Below are 20,931 nucleotides of genomic sequence, written 5' to 3' on the forward strand. Positions count from 1 at the left end.
GTCTTCAGTACATTACTGTAACAGCAATTAGAACAAAACACCGAAATGATAGAACTCTGACTCACATGTGAGATGTACATTGCATCCACATATTAATGGTTACCATGACACAAGTATGTCCACCTTGAGACTCTGTAATCTGAATTAAAGGCTTGGAGAGATGCGCTGTCCACTAATATGTGGCCATTCTTAGTAAGTCTTGTACTTTTCGCTCAATCATTTTATGAAACCCCAGAGAGCTTACGAACAATCCTGTGTGAGGCCAGCAACTACATGGCAGTCATTTACCACATTACAAAGTCTTAAAACATTTATAATTTACACTTGGACAGACTTCGTCTCTAAATAACAGAAATACACTGCTCTATCGACTGAATACTGCTCTTTCATTAACACAGATATGGAGGAATGACTGATGAACAACACTAGAAATACTACCTCTATACTCGATACCATTTGGTAAAATACATTAAATCTGAGCAAACTCTCTTGCTGTTCTTGTATGTGGCTTTCCCTCATTTCTGCCCCTACAAATTAAGTTCACACACATACACACAAGACACATGTAAGTATAGATACAAATATGGTGTTACAATAATATTTGTGCAACTAATCCTGTAGTTAAAATATGTCACGTTTCGGTTTGGCGGATTTGTGTGTTTTATTGATGATGGTGTTAATCTTTGTATGTAAAATAACGAGTCCTTGAACTGTTATGAATTCACTGAGCCTCCTGAGCGATCTGTGCGTGAACAGTGAGGGCTGAATAGAGGCTGTAATATCAACTGGCTAACGCAAAACTGCTGCTGTTGCGTTGTCGTTCTATAGCCAGGGGCTGTTTGCGTATGTCGGCAGGGCGTTGCAATTGGATTAATCGCCAAAGCAAAATTAAAGTGCGAAGTTGCAGTAGGTAGCCACCAGCGCGAAGGAGTCACTGGCTAATGCAAAATTGCTGCTGTTGTATTGTCGCTCTACAGTCAGTTGCTGTTTGTATATATCGGTTGAGCATTGCTATTGCATGAATCGCCAAACAAAATTAAAATACGAAGTTACAGTAAGTAGATATCGGCGCAAAAGGATTCAGTTTGTCTCTTTGAAGGCCAGGCCACCGGCGATGACAACACTGCCTGGAACTTACATCGCCGTGGCACGCGAACGGCCGACTGCTTCCTCAGCCCCTGAATTATGTGCAAATGCAAATTCTCCAGACACTGAAATTCCGATGGATGTCAGTGCCGTCATAGCTGACGACCTACAAGAGTCCCACCAACCTACGAAAACAGTTGAAGTTCCACCGAAAGAGGCACCTGCAACTGTTAAGGCAGCAGATCCGCCGGAAGTTGAAGACCGACACACCTTGCAGGAAAGCGAAACTAACTTGGATACTGAGAAAAGTCCGTCGAGAGGCAATTCTCCCAAAAAAAAAAAAAAGAAACGCCGGCTGGCGCGCAAAGGGGCAGAGGAGACAGCTCCTACACTCCGACAAAAAGCAAAGGAAATAGGTAGTAGCTTAAGCCAACAGATGGCTGGCAACACGAAAGCGACACCAGTTTCTGAGGAGCGTTCCCCTTCTGCGCTGGAAAAACGGGACGTCCAAGGAAAGCTAACAAAGAAAGCATCCACCCACCCCCCAGAAACGAGTCACTCTCCTGAAGATTCACTCGTCCAACGCACGACGACAACGTCATCCAACTGGGCAGACGAAAGCGATCGTAACAATGCGGATGAAGAAATGACAGAAGTTTCAGAAACTAAAACAGACTGTACTCCATCCCCAAAGGTGGCTGATTTCTCCAACGAAGACGTCTCCGTGAACGAACTTTCTAAAGACCAAGGACACACCACTGAAACATTTGCTACCGGTGAATATTATTAAAATGAGTTTTAAAGCTGACGCTTGCGAGACAAAACGGAAGAACGTTGTTTAAAGTTTGATCAAGTAGAACGAACAATGTCTGACATACAAGAGTAGAAGATCGGTACAGTAAACCTTAATAAGATTCATAGTTCCTTTAAATTACAGTACTTAAAAGATTTTATATATGCTTCTGACAGTGACATTATCCTTTTAGAAGAAGTGACAGACATTGAGCTCGGTAACGTACCTGGCTTCAACGCCATTATAAACCCAGGGCATGGAATGGAAATGGGCACAGCTCTGCTCGCAAAGGAGGGCATAGTACTCCAAGATGTGTTAAAACTACCAAACAGTAAAGGAATAGCGGCCACAATAAACAAAATACGAGTCATTAACGTATATGCCCCTTTAGGATCCAGCAACAGGCACCGCAGAACGGAGTTCTTTAAAGAAGAAGTTGTCTCACTACTTGGAACTCTATATGAACACCTTATCCTGGGAGGAGATTTTAACTGTGTTTTGAATGCCAAAGACCAAACTCCCAATTTCAACAAGTGTAGTGAACTAGAACGTATAGTTAATGACCTAAGACTAATAGACTCATGGGAGCATATGCACGGTGCCGCCCCTGGCTTCATCCACACCACAAGTCACTCGGCGAGCCGTCTAGACAGGATATATGTAACTCATAATTTGAAACACCACATTTTGCAGTCAGAAATATGGCCTACCGTTTTCTCGGATCATGCTGCGTACATATGCACAATCAATCTGACGAAACAAGGGACCTACCGAGGTAGAGTCACATGGAAGCTCAACGTGTCACATCTGGAAGACCAAGCTTGTCAGGAGGCATTTTACAAGTTATGAAGAGAGTGTGAAAGCAAATTTAGCTCGTACAACTCTGGCACTGACTGGTCGCTGAAACATGCCAAACCTAAAATACGGAGGTTTTTCATAAATTACTCAAAAGACAAAAACTTTTGGTACAAATCAACTATAGAATTCTACTTTCAGTGTCTAAGGGATTTGTACAAGTCCGATGCAACAGTTGTGGACAACTACGAAAGAATTAACAAAATTAAAGCAAAAATTTTGGCTCTTCGGCGTAAACAGCCGAAAGGCTACCAAATACGCTCGCATTCCCAGAATATAGCACAGCACGAGGCCACTTCCATTTATTAGGTCATTCGTGAAAGCAAAAGGCCGTCTCGCAAGATATTCTCTGAAATAACAACTGATGATGGAAGGATGCTGACGAAGCAAAGAGAGATTAAAGAGGCAATCGTACAGTATTTTGAATCCTTAATGTCTAGTCAACCAGTTGACGAACAGCTTCAAGACGAGTTAATGATCAACCTCCAGGGCAAAGTATGCCACGCGGAAGCACAAACTCTCATCTCGGAAGTGACTGAAGATGATGTCGAAGAAGCTATATATGGAAGCATTAAAAATAAGGCTCCAGGGGCAGACGGGATTCCGGCAGAATTTTATCCGAAATTTAGTGACCTCGTAAAAGCCAAGTTAACTCTCATCTACAACGAACTACTAAACCCTGAAAATGACATCCCGAAAGAATTTCGTGAGGGACTCGTAGTGTTAGTGCCAAAAACCACCAACACGAAAACTGTAAGCGCTCTGAGGCCAATTACGCTTTTAAACAGCACATAGTATTAGGAAACTCGATGAAGTTCAGAAAGTAATAGTGGCAAATGTATATATCACATCCAAAGTTAATTACGTAGCACAAGTTCTGCCACCACCTGCGCCTTTGTCGAAAAGTATCGCATCTGCACTAGGACATTTTGTCAGCCGCGGTCATATTTTCAAAGTCAAGTATGACATTCTGATGCTCCCTACGAAATGCGGTGGGTTAAATCTCACCGATATCAGCAAAAAAGCGCAAGCCTTATACCTTTCAACCACACACAAACAATGGAAGGAACCACGTGGCACCCTTGCTGCACATTTGTTAAATGAAATAGCTCCTGCTGACATCAGTGTACCTATAAATGTCCAACACATACCCAACGGACTATACCCCTTGAAATACTTTTTAGCGCAATACAGCTACATACAGGCAAGTATCCCTGAAAAAGACATCATGAAAGTGAAAGAACTTTACAATAACTTCATGAAAGACAAACCCAGAATCGAAGTAGAACAAAAGTATTCGTTTTATAACTAGGGAACAATATGGCAAAATATTCACTGCCGGAACCTGCCAACGTATGTTATGTCGACCTGGTACTATGCTGTAAACAGGAAAATTACGACGAACTCTAAACTGCACTCTATTCGATTGGCCGAGTCACCGCTATGTACATTATGTAATATACCAGATACCGAATAGCATAGATTGTTGTGTGACAAGGTAAAAGGCAAATGGCTCTACATAAGACAAAAGACAGCGAGCGTCAGCAGAGCTACACCCAACGCCGAAGCATGCACGAATGCTTTGTGGTACAAGGTTATACTTCACGTAGCAAGAGGAGGATATCCAACAGCAAGTAATCAGAGAAGATCATAAATATAAACCAGTTAAGCCAATATGTATATATTACTTTGTTTTGAGGGAAGCATACGACACAGTGATGAAACTGGTATCTACCCTTTATTTAGTTTCTTTCTTTCACTCCTTCTTTTCACAGGAAGACATATTTAAGTTATTTATGTGTAAAACCAAGCAGCAGAAGCCTACTTTAATTCATTACCTTTCTGAAAAAGAGAATTTTACGTTTCCATAACAATTACGTGAATGCCTTAACAATGGAATTTACATTTATTTTTATTCAAGCCATGTTGCAAACAAAGGCAGCAGAAGCGGCATACTTAGTTTGTCGGTCAGAAGAAGCGCGTTTCTACATCATCAAGTTACATTCTCTCTCAAAGGCGGAGAAGCCGGGCCGAGAAGGCAAAAACTGGCGAGCGTAAAGGACGGGTTGAAGGGGAGGAAGACGATCAAAAAAAAGAGTTGGTAGAGCACTTGCCCGCGAAAGACAAAGGTCCCGAGTTCGAGTCTCGGCCCGGCACACAGTTTTAATCTGCCAGGAAGTTTCGTATCAGCGCACACTCCACTGCAGAGTGGAAATCTCATTCTGGAAACATCCCCAAGGCTGTGACTAATCCATGTCTCCACTATATCCTTTCTTTCAGGAGCGCTAAATCGGCAAGGTTCGCAGGAGAACTTCTGTAAAGTTTGGAAGGTACGAGACGAGGTACTGGCAGAAGTAGAGCTGTGAGGACGGGATGTGAGTCGTGCTTGGGTAGCTCACTTGGTAGAGCACTTGCCCTCGAAAGGCAAAAGTCCCGAGTTCGAGTCTCGGCCCGGCACACAGTTTTAATCTGCCGGGAAGTTTCATACTTATGTGTGATCCGCACCCCTCTCCCCTTGTCTCCCACGTGTGTACCAATCAAAATTTGCTAAAATGGAATGGTGACATAGTTCTACCTGCCCATTGGGGATAAACTTAGGAATAATTGTAGGGTGTGCCATTATTTCCATATATAAAATTTTTATATTTTTGGAAACATTGGTACTGGAATGTGCTGCATCACGTAGGTGTGTACTGAGCGCGATTTTCGAGTTCTTGCTACTAGAGTCTTCTTTAAATCTAAAATTAAAACATTTCCCCGTCTGACTAACATATCTTACTGGGCAACAGTAGCAAGAAATTCCATACGCACCTGTACCGTTCAAGAAGTCAATCCCTGACCTCTTTTTGTGCCTCGAGCAGCCAACAAGTATCTTAAGTATCAAACCAGCGTGGGTAACCTTCTCTGCATGCTATCCTTTGTGAACTCCTTCAAAAATTCTACCAAGACCTAGTTAGCGTTAATCAGAGTTGGTGTTATTCATTATTTTTCAGATTTGTTTTAACAATTCCTCTAATACTGTTGTTAAAAACTCAGCATTATATCCATTGAAATGGTATTAGTATTGGTATGTATTTTCAGTTCCATTTCAAAGGCTTCATGGCTAAGTGGAACACTATGCAACCTGTGAAATAACGAACTGAAGTCAGTAATCTAATAAGAAAAAGGATGGTTCGAATCAAGTCAATAGTGATCTCTTTGCCACTAGGGGCTTTCAATAAGTAATCCAACACATTTTCTTCTGACGGCCGTTGGTTTCATTCAGCGTTACAATACACAATATTATTCCTCACTGTTTTGGATACAAAACTTATTTTTCAACATAGTCCCCGTTCAATGGGAAGGGCAACTTACTGGGAGGACCTGCATGCTCTCATGGTACCACTCTATTGACGTCGGTGCCAAAGCCTTGCTGCATCAGCAACTTCCCAATCGTCCAAATACTACTTCCGGTGGATTCCATCCTTTATTGAGCCAAACGGATGGAATTCGCATGGTACGAGATCCGAAAGGTAGTGTGCATAGGGAAGGGCATTCCAGTGTAGCTTTGTGAGCCCCTGTAGGCTGCGAGTCTTGTGTCAGGCTTTGCGCTGTCATGTAGAAGGAGAAGCTGGTTTGTATTTTTGTGGCGACGAGCACGTTGAAGCCCCTTCTTCAATTTTCTGGGAATAGCACAATACACTTTTCAGTTGATCATTGCATCATGATGGGGGACATCACACAGCAATCCCTTCAGTCACAGAAGACCGTCTCTATGATATTCCCGGCTGAGAGTGCGGGTTTGAACTTATTCTTCGGAAGAAAGATGGTGAGGCGCCACTCCATGAATTGTCGTTTTGTTTCCCGTTCGAATTGGTGAACCAATGCTTCATCGCCTGTGACGGTGAGCCTCGTAACGAGCAAGCAATTGCGCACAGATGGTCCTTCGTTGCTCGTTATGATATTCTGTTACGTGGTGAGGAACTTAGCGGGTACACACCTTTGTGTACTCCAACTCGTGGACGAGTTTGGCAGCATATCAGAGATGTCAAGTTGTGCAGCGAGGTGTTTACTTGTGAGCCGACGATTACGTCGAATGAGAGAGTCCGCACATTCCAATATTGTAGTGGTCACAATTGTGGACGGCTGGCCGGCACGCGGGAGAAAGACAGAGCTGCGCGACTTTGTTGCGATGGTGACAGACGCCTCGCCCAACGACTCACCGAGCTTTTGTTCGCCGTCAAGTCTCCGTAGGTATGCAGGCGGGAGAACAGTTTTGCTCGACCTTGTTGTGGTGATGACAGACACCTGGCCAAATACTGCCTGTGCTTTTGTTCAGTGCCAGACCTTCGTAGACACTCTGCAAGCGCCTATGAATATCTGTGATGCTCTGGTTTCCCGCCAAAAGAATCTCCTTGACAGCTCTCTGCTTGAGACGCTCGTCCATTACAAGACGCTATTTTGAAGGCGACGTGTAGTGCCACCACAAATCAGAACTTCATGAAACTATATGGGCTAAAGAGGGAATGTTCCACAAGAAATTCCCCATTCTCTTCAACCAAATTTGGCTTGCAGCTAGTATAGAAACCACATTCAAATTATATGACTGAAAGGCCAGTAGTTGAGAAAGAAGTTGGAGTGGAGAGTAACACATTTACTCTGTCATTCGGTCTCTACATTGAGCTAAACTTGCCTTTTGGTTCATGGGTGCGTCTTCAAGTAGTGATCAAAACATTCTGGGTGTCGAGTTGTATTCCAGTCATTGTTGAAAGTTTAATAAAAATCATCAGAAATGATGGTCGAAAACATCTGTTATAAGGAATCGTCTTCGGTCTTCCATCACCCTTGTCAAAGAGGACCGAAGAGCTGACAGAGTTTAAGGGCCACTTCTTGGTACTGGAAACTGATGTTACCAAGAGGAGATATGATAAGATTCAAGCTGGATTACATCGTGGTCAGACGTAGACTCCGAAATCAGACAGTGCATTGTAAGACGTATGCAGGAGCAGAAGTAGACTCTAACCGCAATTTGTAATGTAGAAGACTAAATTCAAGTTCAAGAGAATCGTTTGGAAGAAGTAAAGCGAAAATAATAGGGATACTAAAATATTGAAAAATCACGAGAAGCGTCTGAAGTACTCTATAGCCGTAGATACTGCGGTAATAAATACCGAAATAGGCAGTTCACTTGAAGACGAATGGACATTACAAAAAGAGATATCACGGAAGTTGGACGTATCGACGGAAGTAGGATGTACTGAAATATAGGCAGGAATGCAGCAGTATAACTCAGTTAAGACTGCAACAAATAGTAAGTAAAGGAAACCAATGGTGAAATGGCTACAGGTAAAACGAAAAGTTCGAAAAAGAAATGATCGCCGGAAGAACACATTCGAAATATAGAAAATAAGGAACCAGTCATCAATGAAATTAAAAGCAAGTGCAATGAGAATTCTATTTTTTAATGCAAAGAAGAGAGCAGATAGTGGAAAGAGTACACTGAAGACCTTTTCTAGGGCACTGATTTGTCTGATGACGTGATAGAAAAAGAAGTGGGAGTCGGTATGGAAGACATAGGAAGTCCAATATTTGAGTCAGAGTTTAACAGAAATTAGGAAGACATGCTATCAAATAAAGTAGAAGGGATAAATAATATTACTTTGTAATTTTTAAAATTATTGAAGAAAGTGGCAATTAAAAGACCATTCAAATTCTTATAGAATCTATGACACTGGAGATATATCATCTGACTTTCGGGAAAATCTTATCTGCGCAATTCAGAAAATAGCAATGTAGGATACATCATACGGAACTATCACGTAATCAGCTTAACCGATAACTCATCCCTGTTACTGACAAGAATAAAATAAACTAGAATGGAAAAGATGTCAGTTTGACATTAGGAAAGGTAAAGATAGGAGAGCGGCAATTCCTACGTTGCGTTTGTTAACAGAAGCAGTGGTTAAACAAATCGTGACACAGTCATAAAATTTGTTGACTTAGAATACGAGGTGAAAGGATATCAATGCTAATATTCGCTGATGAGAACGCAGTTCTCAGTGAAAGGGAGGAAGTTTTAAAGGATGTCTTGAATAAACAGTGTAATGAGCATACACTATAGATAGATAGTAAATCCATGAAGACAAAAGTAAAATAAGGAGCACTAGAAAGGAGATTAGCGACATACTCTACATCAAATGTGATGGCAACGAAGTAGAAAAAGTGAAAGACTTTCGGTATTTTGGATGCAAAATAACAAGTGATGCGCGAAGCAAGGAGGACAGCCTAGCAAAGGCATTCCTAGTCAGGGGATGTCTACTAGTAATCAAAGATAGTCCTCAATTTGAGGAAGAAATTTTTAGAATGTACTTATCGAGCTGCCGGCCGGGGTGGCCGAGCGGTTCTAGACGCTACAGTCTGGAACCGCGCGACCGCTACGGTCGCAGGTTCGAATCCTGCCTCGGGCATGGATGTGTGTGATGTCCTTAGGTTAGTTAGGTTGAAGTAGTTCTAGGTTCTAGGGGACTGATAACCTCAGAAGTTAAGTCCCATAGTGCTCAGAGTCATTTGAACCATTTTTGAACTTATCGAGCACAGCATTGTATGAAAGTGAAACATGAATTGTGGGAGTACAAAAACAAAATAGAATTGAAGGTTTTCAAATGTGGTGCTACGGAGGGATTTTAAGAATTAGGTGGATTAATAAGATCAGGAACGAGCTGATTTTCCACATAACTGGCGAAGAAAGGTACACATGGAAAACACTGGAAGAAGGGACCAGATGAACGAACTTGTATCAATACACTAAAGAACAACTGTCGCGGTACTAGAGGGAGTGGTAGAGGAAGAAAACTCCATGTAAAGACAGAAACTGGGATCCATCAGGCAAACTATTGAGAATGAAAAGTGGAGATGTTACTGTGACATGCAGAAGTTGGCAAAATAGAGGCAGCGTGGCAGACCACATCAAGCTCGTCAAAATACTTATGACTAATAAAAAGAAAGCAGTGAGCCAAATTAGGGAGAAATTTGGAAAGAGGAATTAAAGCTCAGGATGGACAGATAGTAACTTTAAATTTTTTCCATGCTATTACATGGCAAAGGATTGATAATATCAGTGATGGAACGAATATTTTATTGAAAAGATGTTACAAGATGCATAAAACAAAAACGAATGAATGATAACGCAATATAGGAAACACAAATCTGGCGATGCTGAGGAGATTACACACTAATAGTAGTACATGGGTTCACTCGGGACACAAAACTAACTAACGAAAGAGAAGCAACTGAGATGTAATATACAGACTAGCAGCAGCATGAGAAAGATTTTTCTTAAAAGAAAATATTGTAATATCACATATAAATTTACCTATTGGAATGTTCACTGTCTGCCAATCCGCCAAAAAAAATAAAAAATAAAAATAAAAAATATTGAAGCAACTAGAATGCATGGTATGATGATAAACTAACTTCTTACTCATGCACAGATGGGCAAAAGATAAATGATCAGAGTTGCAATTTGTTGTAACAACTTGAACAGCCACCAAGTGTGTTAGTTTTGTTCGTATTTATTAACGTTTCCAGGTTTCGTGTATACACAAGCGTGAACAGCGTAGCATGTTGAGTCATTACTGTGAAAGACACGGAGAGGCTGCATACGCTTGTAAGACAGTTTAGTCAGCGGGTAACAGAGTTTGAAAAGAGGTGCCATTGGTGGGCTCCATTTAGTCGGCTGGTCCAATCGTAGAATACCCTGATTTGAGGGAGATTTGGATGTAGTCGTGTGCTGACGTAGGACTGTATCACAACGTGAGGTCAGACTGACTCATCATCAACATTTCATTCCACCACATGTGACCACCACATGAGTGGGAGCGGGATCGCTTCATAGTGGACCAAGCACACCGAAACAGAAGTGGTGTCAGTAGATTTGTTTTCTGGTTTCATATTCCTTTATTGTGGCTGAGGCATCGACTTGTCTCCCTCATGGGTAGGCTCGGCATCCCACAATGCTGACAGAGCGTAGCATGCCCGAGCATTGGCGTAACACCACTGCTTCCGTCAGCGAATTCGTCCGAGCTCAGGAGTGGCGTATGTCTCCAGTGCTGTGACTCTAAGAGCACTGTGGCCAGTGCGTTATGACCTAGGACTCGGCAGGCCCCGTGGCGGCGGTAGCTCTGTGCCTTATGTTCAGGGCTCTAATATGACGTCGAATTGAAGATTCTTTACAGCATTCCAGACGGCACCCCAAGTGTCACAGCCATGTGACGATAGTGCTGCAATATTACTCAAGAACATTTCAATACAAAAGTAACTAGGTATTTACAATTCACGGGCCTCACTATTTTTGGCTTTGCTATGCCTTGCAGCATGTATATTGAACACTTCTGCAGTTGCTGGTGTCTAAAGGCTTCTGCCTTGTTCCGCTTAGATGTTGCTGTGTCAACTATTTTCATATCTCGCCTGGATGGCCCCCTCGCAACATTCAGTGGCTGTGTTGTATTTTATAAGGCGTAACATCTGCGCTCTCCTGTGGCTATCTCAGCTGTGATATACTTCGTACTTTGCACGTTTCTAACGGAATACAGTCGGGGTAACTCCTTCACATCTGTGTGTGGCATCCAAGATCAAGTAATGGACGCCCTGCCTCATTCAGTGTCATCCTACACCAATGGTTGGCAGCCGGATTAGAGAATTATCATGCCATGCCGGCCTTGTGGCCGAGCGGTTCTAGGCGCTTCAGTACGGAACCGCGCTGCTGCTACGGTCGAATCCTGCCTTGGGCATGAATGTGTGTTAGTTAGGTTTAAGTAGTTCTATGTTCTAGGGGACTGATGACCTCAGAAGTTAAGTCCCATAGGGCTCAGAGCCATTTGAACCAATTATCATGCCATGCATAGACTACCATTAACACCACAACACAAATGGCTGAGATTGGAGTGGTGTTATGGACTACTGATAACTGCTATCACATCGTGTTCAGTGATGAATTGAGGTTGTGCACTACCTAGAATGATCGTCTTCTTGTGTAGCGAGAGAGAGGTCCCATTCTTCCAGAGACACAGTACTCTTGGTATAATGGTGTGGGGAGCTATCGAGTATGATTTTAGGTCGCAGCTGGTACTGACGGCATAGCGGTACATCATGGACACCTTGAATTATCTTGTTTTACCTCTCATATGTCACTATCGTGGTGTCATTTTACAATTAATAATGCTCGTCCATATGTAACACATGTCTCTATGAACTGTCTTCATGATGCTGAGGTACACCTGTGGCCAGCAAGATCCATTGATTTTGTCTCCAGTAGAACACACCTGGGAACAGCTTGGACGTCAACTCCATATCAGTCCCAGGATATCAACGACCACTTAGAACAGTTTTGGGCCAGCTTACCTCAGATGACTACACAACAGCTCTGTAATGCCCATCCCTACTGAATCAGTGTATCAGTGCAGGTCAGTGACAGTGCAACGTGATAGTGATTTGTGTGCTCAAACTGCCCAAGATCTTCATAAATTTCATTATGTTTTATAATCACAATAACATCATGTACCCCTTCAACGGGTGAATTTTCATTTCCTTTCATCCTCCTTTCTGGCTACTTAACTTTTTTTGTCAGGAAATGTGTTTTATGTATGTGTATGGAGCATTCGTTGTATGGAAGTCAAACGTGGGCGGAAGTATTGCTATACGAGAACTGAATACCAGGTTTTGAAATGTGGTGTTAGAGAAGATTATTGAAGATTAGAGTGGTAGATCGAGTAACTAATGAAGAGATACTGAACCGAACTGGGAAGAAAAGACCTTTATTAAACAACTTAGGCTAAATATGATACCATTCATACAGATGCATCAAGGAACAGTAAATTTGCTAACGGACGGAAGTTTGTTCTGGGGTTAAAGATCTTTGTGGGTGACCAAGAACTGAATAAGGTGAATACGTTTACATCTCCAAAACTAACTGTAGATGATGATGATATTTGGTTTGTGAGGTGCTTAACTGAGCGGTCATCAGCACCCGTAAAAAGACCCAATTTTTACACAGTCCAATCTTTTTACACAATTCAATCTAGCCACTGTCACGAATGATGACGACAATGAAATGATGGGGACAACACAAACACCCAATCCCTGGGCAGAAAAAATCCCCAACCTGGCCGGTAATCGAACCCGGGACCCTGTGGTCCAGAGACAGCAACACTAGCTACTAGAACACGAGCTGTGGACTTAGTAGATATGGGGTAGTATGGAGAATGGCATCACATTTGTATTCATACTAAAGAATACAAGAAAATATGTTGAAAGATTTTGACGATGCTTTGTACAGAATGACTTGCTGAAAGATCATTCGTGTCTGCTTATAAGTAAAGCCACCACATCTAGTCTTGTCTCAATGTGCTTTGGGGCGAGCTACTTTGTTTTCATAACCTCAACTAATGCCTTAGATTTACGTTTATTATCGTTGTAGAGATTGATATTTGGTATTAGTAGCATGGGAAGGTATTTTTCCAACCTGTAGATAGGACACACAATTGATTCGCCGCACTTTTGAAAGCAGTTTGGAGATTGGCAAAGTAAATTAGTAACGACGTGCATACGGGGAAGAATGCTGAGTGACAAGATAAGCGGAAGCTCATCGTACCCTTGGGATACTATAAGGTCTGAGCAAAAACTCTTCAGTGTTGGTCACCAAGAGCCTGCACTGTGACAATAATGGTAAAGCAAAATTATTTGAAATTACACTTATACTAGTGTCACGAGAGTAAGCAAATATTAAAATTGCAAGCAACTACCATTGTTTGGAACTAAGAATTGCGTAGGAATATCTTGCTAGCAACCTTTTTATATTCACATTGATGATGGTTTCCGGAAACTTGGATCCGCGGTGTCATTATATGTAGACACCAAATGTATGTACAAGTTGTATGTTAAAACGTTCATGATAGCTTCTCCTACATCTAGAGGATGTTCAGTTTTCCTTAGACACCGCACGGCACTGCTGGTCAGTTAGCCTTTCATATCGTGTAAATTTCTTGAGTTTCTTATCATCATATAAGGGCTAGGACACGTCCATGAATTTTACGTTGGAAAATTTGGTACTGTGTTGTTCTTGTTGTGGTCTTTAGTCCGAAGACAGGATTGATGCCTCTTCATCTCTCAATAACTGCAATCTACTTCCTTCTGAATTTGTTTATTGTATTCATCTCTTGATCTCCCTCTATGATTTTTGCCTCCCACACTTTCCTCCAGTACTAAACTGATGATCCACTGATGTCTCAGAATGTGTCCTATCAACCGATCCTCTCTTTTAGTCAAGTTGTGCCATAAATTTGTCTCGCTAATTCTATTCAATTTCTCCTCATTACTCATCTTAATGTACAGGGTGACAGAATAACGGGAATGTTTGAAATGAGTAGTGGCAGACATGGGCAGGTGGCAGCACTGCGGGTTCGATTACAGCGAGTAAACAGTCCGCCATTTCAGTAATCATGGATCAGTGGAACGGACAACAGCGTGCGGTAGCCACAAAAATGTTTTATAAAAACAATGATAGTTTGGTAGCGGTGAAGAGAGGGTTTTGACGATTTTATAATTTAGGACGTCATGATACCGTTACGTTGAAACACGCGATAAAATGATGGATTAATAAGTTGTAGAGATGGATCTGCCTTCAAGAAGAAACCAACAGGACGATCAAGAAGTGTGCGTTCTCCAGCAAATATTGATGTTGTACGCGAGTCTGTCTTACGGAGCCCACGCCATTCAATTCGTAAGCAAGCAGCAGTGGATGGAATGTCCCGGGAGTGTGTTCGTAGAATTATTCATTTTGATTTGAAATTTCATCCACACAAACTACAGATGGTGCAACTATTGAAGGACAACGATTTCCGATTACGATTAGGATTCTGTGAACAAATGATAACAAAAATAAACAATGACAAAATTTCTAAACAAATTGTGGGTGTCAAATGAGGCACATTTTCATCTCACAGGTTATATGAATAAATAGAACTACCGTTACTGGGCAAACACAAACCCCAATGACGTTCATGAGCGCTCTTCACACGCTCATAAAGTGACAGTATGGTGTGGGATTATCAGACCGTATTTTTTGGTTAATGAACAGGGAAAAACAATAACTGTCAATGCCGATCGTACGTGGAGATATTACGAACTTAAGTTACAATTTCATTGAACAACTTTCCAAACGTTCAAGAAGCTTCGTTTCATCAGGACGGAGCGACATCACACAGTGCACGGCAATCAATGGCACATGGGCGAGAATTATTTGGCAACCTTGTGGTTTCACGATTCGGTAACGTTCCATGGCCCCCTAGATCGCCAGATTTATTCGTTTTAGATTTTTTCTTGTGGGACTACCTCAAGAAAAAAGTCTACATGACGCATCCAAGAACCTTGTGTGAGTTAAAACAGAGAATTCAGGATACTGTTCACAGTATCCCAGCTGAGATTTGCAGCGGTCAATGAGGAATCTCATCAGCAGATTTCACGCTATCTAAGGGACGTAATTTTTGAAAAACGATAAATGCCATCAATGTTTTGTAAATGACAAAGTTGTACTGTTTTAATTACTATGAATGCAATTTCTTTCCTTCACCACTTCTAGTTTTATTGGATTGTGGAAATGTTTTTCTGTGTCACCCTCTATATGTAAACGTTTCTCGCTTTTGTTTTGTGCTCGTGCACTACTAATTCAGGTACTTTTGAACCACAAATTAAAGATATTTTTTAAATGGATCATGAATACTGCATTCACACAACTGCGATCAGCACATTTCGCCTTAACATTCGGTGTCTACCTCTACAGTAGTCGTTTGGCTCTGTTGAGAATAACTTCCTTTGTCATGGATGTCGTGTTCAATTTCAGGTTTTCTGGGAACGGGAGACGCCGTCGCACCTGGCAACGCGGGACTCAAGGACCAGCAGCTGGCGCTGACCTGGGTGCAGAACAACATCGCCAGCTTCGGCGGCGACCCGCAGCGAGTCACGTTATTCGGACAAAGCGCCGGTTCGATGTCTACTTCGGTGCATTTCGTCTCACCGCTCTCCTCAGGTGAGAAGTTGTGGCATTGTTTAGCTCCACATTTACTTTACAGGGTGATCCAGAGAGAACGTCCCTTTTTCAACAGTTCACAAAAACTTTATGAACACAGGTCATCATGATTTACAAATGCAGACGCGTGAGGCTTTTGAGTTCCATGCGGTATATAGGACTCACTTCTTAAAGATCACACCACTCAGATGGGCACCACGGTTAGCGGAGCACTCATATACAGGGTGAAAAGTATTTAAACCGACAAACTCTGGGAGGTTGTAGGGGACATCAAAATAAATACTTTTCCCTAATGTCATTTTTTCCTATGAGGAGTTTTTAAACAGGTAGAGGAAGATTTCTCTGGTCGCAAATTAATTAAACCAACAAACACTTTTAAATTTCTTATGCCCAAGAGACAACACATTTCAGTTACATTAGATTTTCGAAAATGCCCCCATTGACACGTAAACAAATGTTACACCGTTGGATCGTGTTCTGTCTGACACGGGCAAAAACCCCAGGAGTATCCTGAATTGTTCCTGCTGCTGCTACTATCCGGGCAACCAGATCCTCTTCTGATGCAACAGGAGTTGCGTAAACAGGGTTGCGCATCTAGCCCCATATGAAAAAGTCCAGAGGGGACATATCTGGGGATCGAGCAGGCCATAGTACAGGACCACCTCTGCCAATCCACGTTTCTGGGAACCGTCGGTCCAGGAACCGACGCATACGATGACCGAAATGTGCCGGTTGGAACCACATGCGTTGTCTTGTAGGGAGCGGGACGTCTTCCAGCAATTCTGGCAATGCTCTGCTGAGAAAATTATAATAGTGCCTGCCATTTAATGGCCTAGGTAGCAGATACGGCCCAATTAAACAGTCCCCATCAACACCGACCCACACATTAACGAAGAACCGCACTGATTGAAGGATCCCGCTCCACATGCTGCAAGACAAATTCCTCAAATTGCAGTGATCTTACCGTGCGACGCCGTCCCTGTCCAGGTAATCTGCTAAATGACCCGGTCTTACGCAGACGTTGGTACACAGCAGCAAAGGTCGTATGATGCGGGATACGGCGATTAGGATATTGTTGTTGATAAACCCGCTGTGCAGCTCGTCCGTACTACGTAGCGCACCAACCATATCAGTGTACTCACTCCAGGTGTATCGCTCCATTAGTAAACAGAGACAATGCACTAATACACTGGTGGACAGCAGTTGCCTACAACTGAAGAGCGTAATACGCCCTCTAACAACTGAAGATCGTAATACGGCGTCTAACATCTGATGAGCGTAATACGGCCTCCACCGGTTTAAATAATCCTCATAGGAAAAAATGACATTAGGGGAAAATATTTGTCTTGATGTCCCCGACAACCTCCCAGAGTTTGTCGGTTTAAATACTTTTCACCCTGTAGAGGAACTATCAAGCTACTAAGCGAAGTGTTCTCCAGTACAGTAATAGGAATACCGACGACTTCTTTACGGGTATTTCCCTCCAGCGCCTAGAGGTTTGAACGCCGATTTTAGAACACTCTGGACTTAAAGAACTCCCAGAGGAAGAAATATGGAGTATGGATGGTGTTTATCGTTTTTTTCAATTCCAGTTTAACTTGGACTCTGAAACCGTGACAAAGCCGGTTTCGGAAATGACCGATTTTCAGTTTTTTATTCATATTATCTGCTATAATAAGCGTAGACGTGGGACAAAGATTGAAAAACTATGACTTCCTTCGTTTCGATATACATGTAATCCAAATATTAAATGAAAAAGGGAAATAAAAGAAGAAAAAATAATCTGTCCACCGCTCATTGCTTTCCTCGAAGAGTGTTAAAAGGTGAAATACTACAGAAAATCATTAGTATTCTTCTACTGATTCTAATTGTTTCAAACTACGGTGAAGAATCTTGTTGTCATTGAGGATCATACCACTATCTGCGTATTACGGATAGGCACTGATAAAGGATGAAAACTGAGGTTGAAAAACTCTATCTTTCGCTTTAGTATTCCAGTTTTTAAGGGCTACAAGCTGATAGATGCGTGTTATGTATACACAGGTAGCCGATGAGATACTTTGTATTTTTATTGTAAACTGTGAATTTATTGTTAAGTTTTAAGTTTTCTTCTTATTTGGTGTAGCAAGTTGGTTGTGGCTCCTTCCGTTTTCAGTATTTTAAAGCAAATGAAACATTATACTTCGCTGATACAGCACTTCTTAAAATACTATAAGTCTAGGCCTCGAGCTACTCTGTAGTACAACTCACCGACGACGAGAAACTACCATTTTCTCGTCCATCAGATGGGGCTGGTTTCGCACACTGTACGTACACACATAGCATCAAACAGGCCACACCACATGGTAACAGGTACATTATCGTAAAATGTAAACTTTCACGGCCGGAAATGTCACAGTTAATAAAATGTTCTTGGCTATCCGATGGTCGAATAAATTTCACATTACAACGCAATGTTTCGTCCCCATCAGCTGAGGCCATCTTCAAGGGGGATCATAGCTTTGTTGACTGTCCGATTCACATCCTGGCTACAGTAAAATTCCGTTTCCGAGAGCTTCCGTACAGTGGCGTGAAGTCACTTGTTTTGAACACGCGAGCACAATTGGCCGTTGACGACTACCGTCGTCCGCTGTTGCTATCATCCCACGGTGGAATACACATCTTCCTCACCACCGGAATCCAAATTTAATTCCGTTTCACGCCATGCTTCTTCTGCTCAAATTTCTAGGGTGTTTCGCAATTACTATGGCCTCTCTGACTAGCCTTTCATGGTAGCCGCTTGTGGCTATCAAAATTAATGTGGTGGTCTCCTGCTGCAGGTCATGTTCAGCAACAGCTAATCTGTCAGTCTCCCCTCTTTTATTATTTCCCTTGTCCTCTTTGAGTCGTTTTTTGACAGTTCTTTTTGTAGTGCTCACGTATACCTCCAACTGCAAGGAATCCATAAATTCCAGCTTTCTCCATCGGTTTGCGAGCATCCTTGGACGATTTTAGGTGATCTAGTATCTCCTGTGTAGGTGTTTAGATTACTGCGGTATTCTGCTTTTTTTTAGGATTTTTCCTACGCAGTCAGTCATGTCCTTAATGAATGGCAGGAAAACTTTCAATTTCACCGGCGCTACAGCACCGCTATAATGTCTACGCAGTGTTCCTAACGCTCATTTCGCATTAGTGGACGAATAATCATTCTTGCAATGCATTGGTGAGATGTTTTAATTCTGTGTCAAGCAGATTTTCCTTGCTCTGTCCGCCAACTTTTTTATGATGCATCGCTTTTGCTGTGGGTGGTGGATAGAATATCGGCGTATGTAACCATCTGTGCGCGTGGGTTTTCGGAAACCGTGTCGCACAAGCTACCATCTTCTTTCTTCAAAACTAATACATCAAGGAAATGTAATATTCCGCCTGCCTCCTCCTCCCAGGTAAACAGAATCTTCGGATTGATCCTATCAAAACGCTCCAGTTCCTCCCTGACATACGGCCACAGAACAAAAGCAAAATGCGATCCATGCAGATTACAATGCATGAACTAATTGCAACAACTACAGCCATGTTTTTTAGACATAAACATCGAATGATGAGGAGGTGTTTGGTCAACTAACTTTCAGCGATGTAAGAAAAAGTGATAGAAACCAATAAAGTGTCAGTCTATTACACTTGTAATGTATTTTTCAAACACTGACAAGCTTTACACAGATCTATAATTATTCCTGAACCGTGAATTTCCTTTCACCCATTTAATCACACTATGTGAGCGTGGAAGTAGTTGCCAGTGGGTAAATGATGAAAACAAATCAAATATCTTTCAAGAAATAGAAATTTTATTCCTAAAAGCCTTTTTTCCTTTTTTTTAGAAACAGATTTAAAATTATAATCAGAAAGCACCCTCTAAATATCAAGTTACAATTTATTCCGAGGCAGAAAGAACAATTTTTGACTGTATGTGCTTTCGGGCTGAGAACCTTGCCGCTCCCTTTTGACGCGGCCATAGTCACGACCGCTCACAACAGCCTCTGAAAGACTACACTGGTGCAAATCTACAACACACCAGATTACTTTGAACTAAAAATTTCAACAACTCACACAAGCACATAAACTATGCACCCCGTAGGAGGGATGGAAATGGTACAAAACACTAGCATTAAAGGATTAACTTGCCACCGAAGGTGCAACTCGATTTTACAAAAAACTCTTACGCTGGAAGGATGGCAACTTTATATACTAAAATGACCATTTAAATAAAACCCCATGAAACGCAGTCTTACATAAAATATACAAGGTTATCAAACATGCTCTACATTACACACATACCGCCTCTCAAGATAATAGGCATGATCAAAACAGGAATTCGGCGGTTACACTTCAAGCAATAAATTCGTTAACACAGAATCCGACAAACATGACAGAGGCAGCTATTAACGTATGGCAGATTGACAGGAAGATTACCGAACAACCCGAACCGCAGTTTGCTCTAACCCGCCCCTACTCCACAAGGGAAAAACGGACCACCCAATTCATAAATAACCACCTTCCCGTGGGTGGACAAACGGAGAAGAATGGTGGGACTACCCCATAGCAAAGCGGCTGGTGACCTCGCCAAGAAAACAAGTAGAATTTAACAAGTAAATGAAACAGCATATCTCCAATCACTTAACTTCTAATAAACTGCGATTTCTGGCGAAGACCTGGCGTAGCACCCCGAAAACGCTCTCCCGAACCGTCCGCTGCCCGACGCTTCAACGGACGCAGGAAGCCGCGCCGATCTCCCGTCTCACGGCGTCGCAGCTCGCACCGGCCAGACGGATGTCGTGGGTTGACTCCTGTTGCTCTCGTGTCGGCCGCGAAGCCACTACCCCTCGCTATACGGCGCGGCCCACTGGACTCACGTGGCGACTTCACATGGGCCGACGCTCAAGGCGGACAAGTCATCTTGTGTCTCAGTGCGCGACCCACCAACCGATCGATCCAACCACCAATGCACCAACCGATCGATCCAACCACCAATGACCGTTGCCCGAGCAACTCGAACAGACTGGCGCCCCAATGCGCAGACTCAGATGCAGGAACTCAGCCCTGACCGGGCGACCACTAGCGGAGTTCTGTTACTGGCGGAGTGGCAAGAGTCTCATTTTGCCGA

The 20,931-nt window shown here is 42.5% G+C and overlaps 1 protein-coding gene across 1 annotated transcript in view; it reads left to right on the top strand.

Moving 5' to 3' along the window:
• LOC124788805 (juvenile hormone esterase-like) overlaps positions 1–20,931 on the top strand; it is a gene marked incomplete at its 5' end in the record, with an annotated part of 85,144 nt that overhangs the window by 19,196 nt on the left and 45,017 nt on the right. The window contains one exon of the mRNA XM_047256087.1: positions 15,609–15,794. Coding sequence (XP_047112043.1) covers positions 15,609–15,794 — 186 coding nt within the window. The remainder of the gene's footprint in view (positions 1–15,608; positions 15,795–20,931) is intronic.

Source organism: Schistocerca piceifrons, chromosome 3 (assembly GCF_021461385.2).
Source record: "Schistocerca piceifrons isolate TAMUIC-IGC-003096 chromosome 3, iqSchPice1.1, whole genome shotgun sequence".
Taxonomy (NCBI): Eukaryota; Metazoa; Arthropoda; class Insecta; order Orthoptera; family Acrididae; genus Schistocerca; species Schistocerca piceifrons.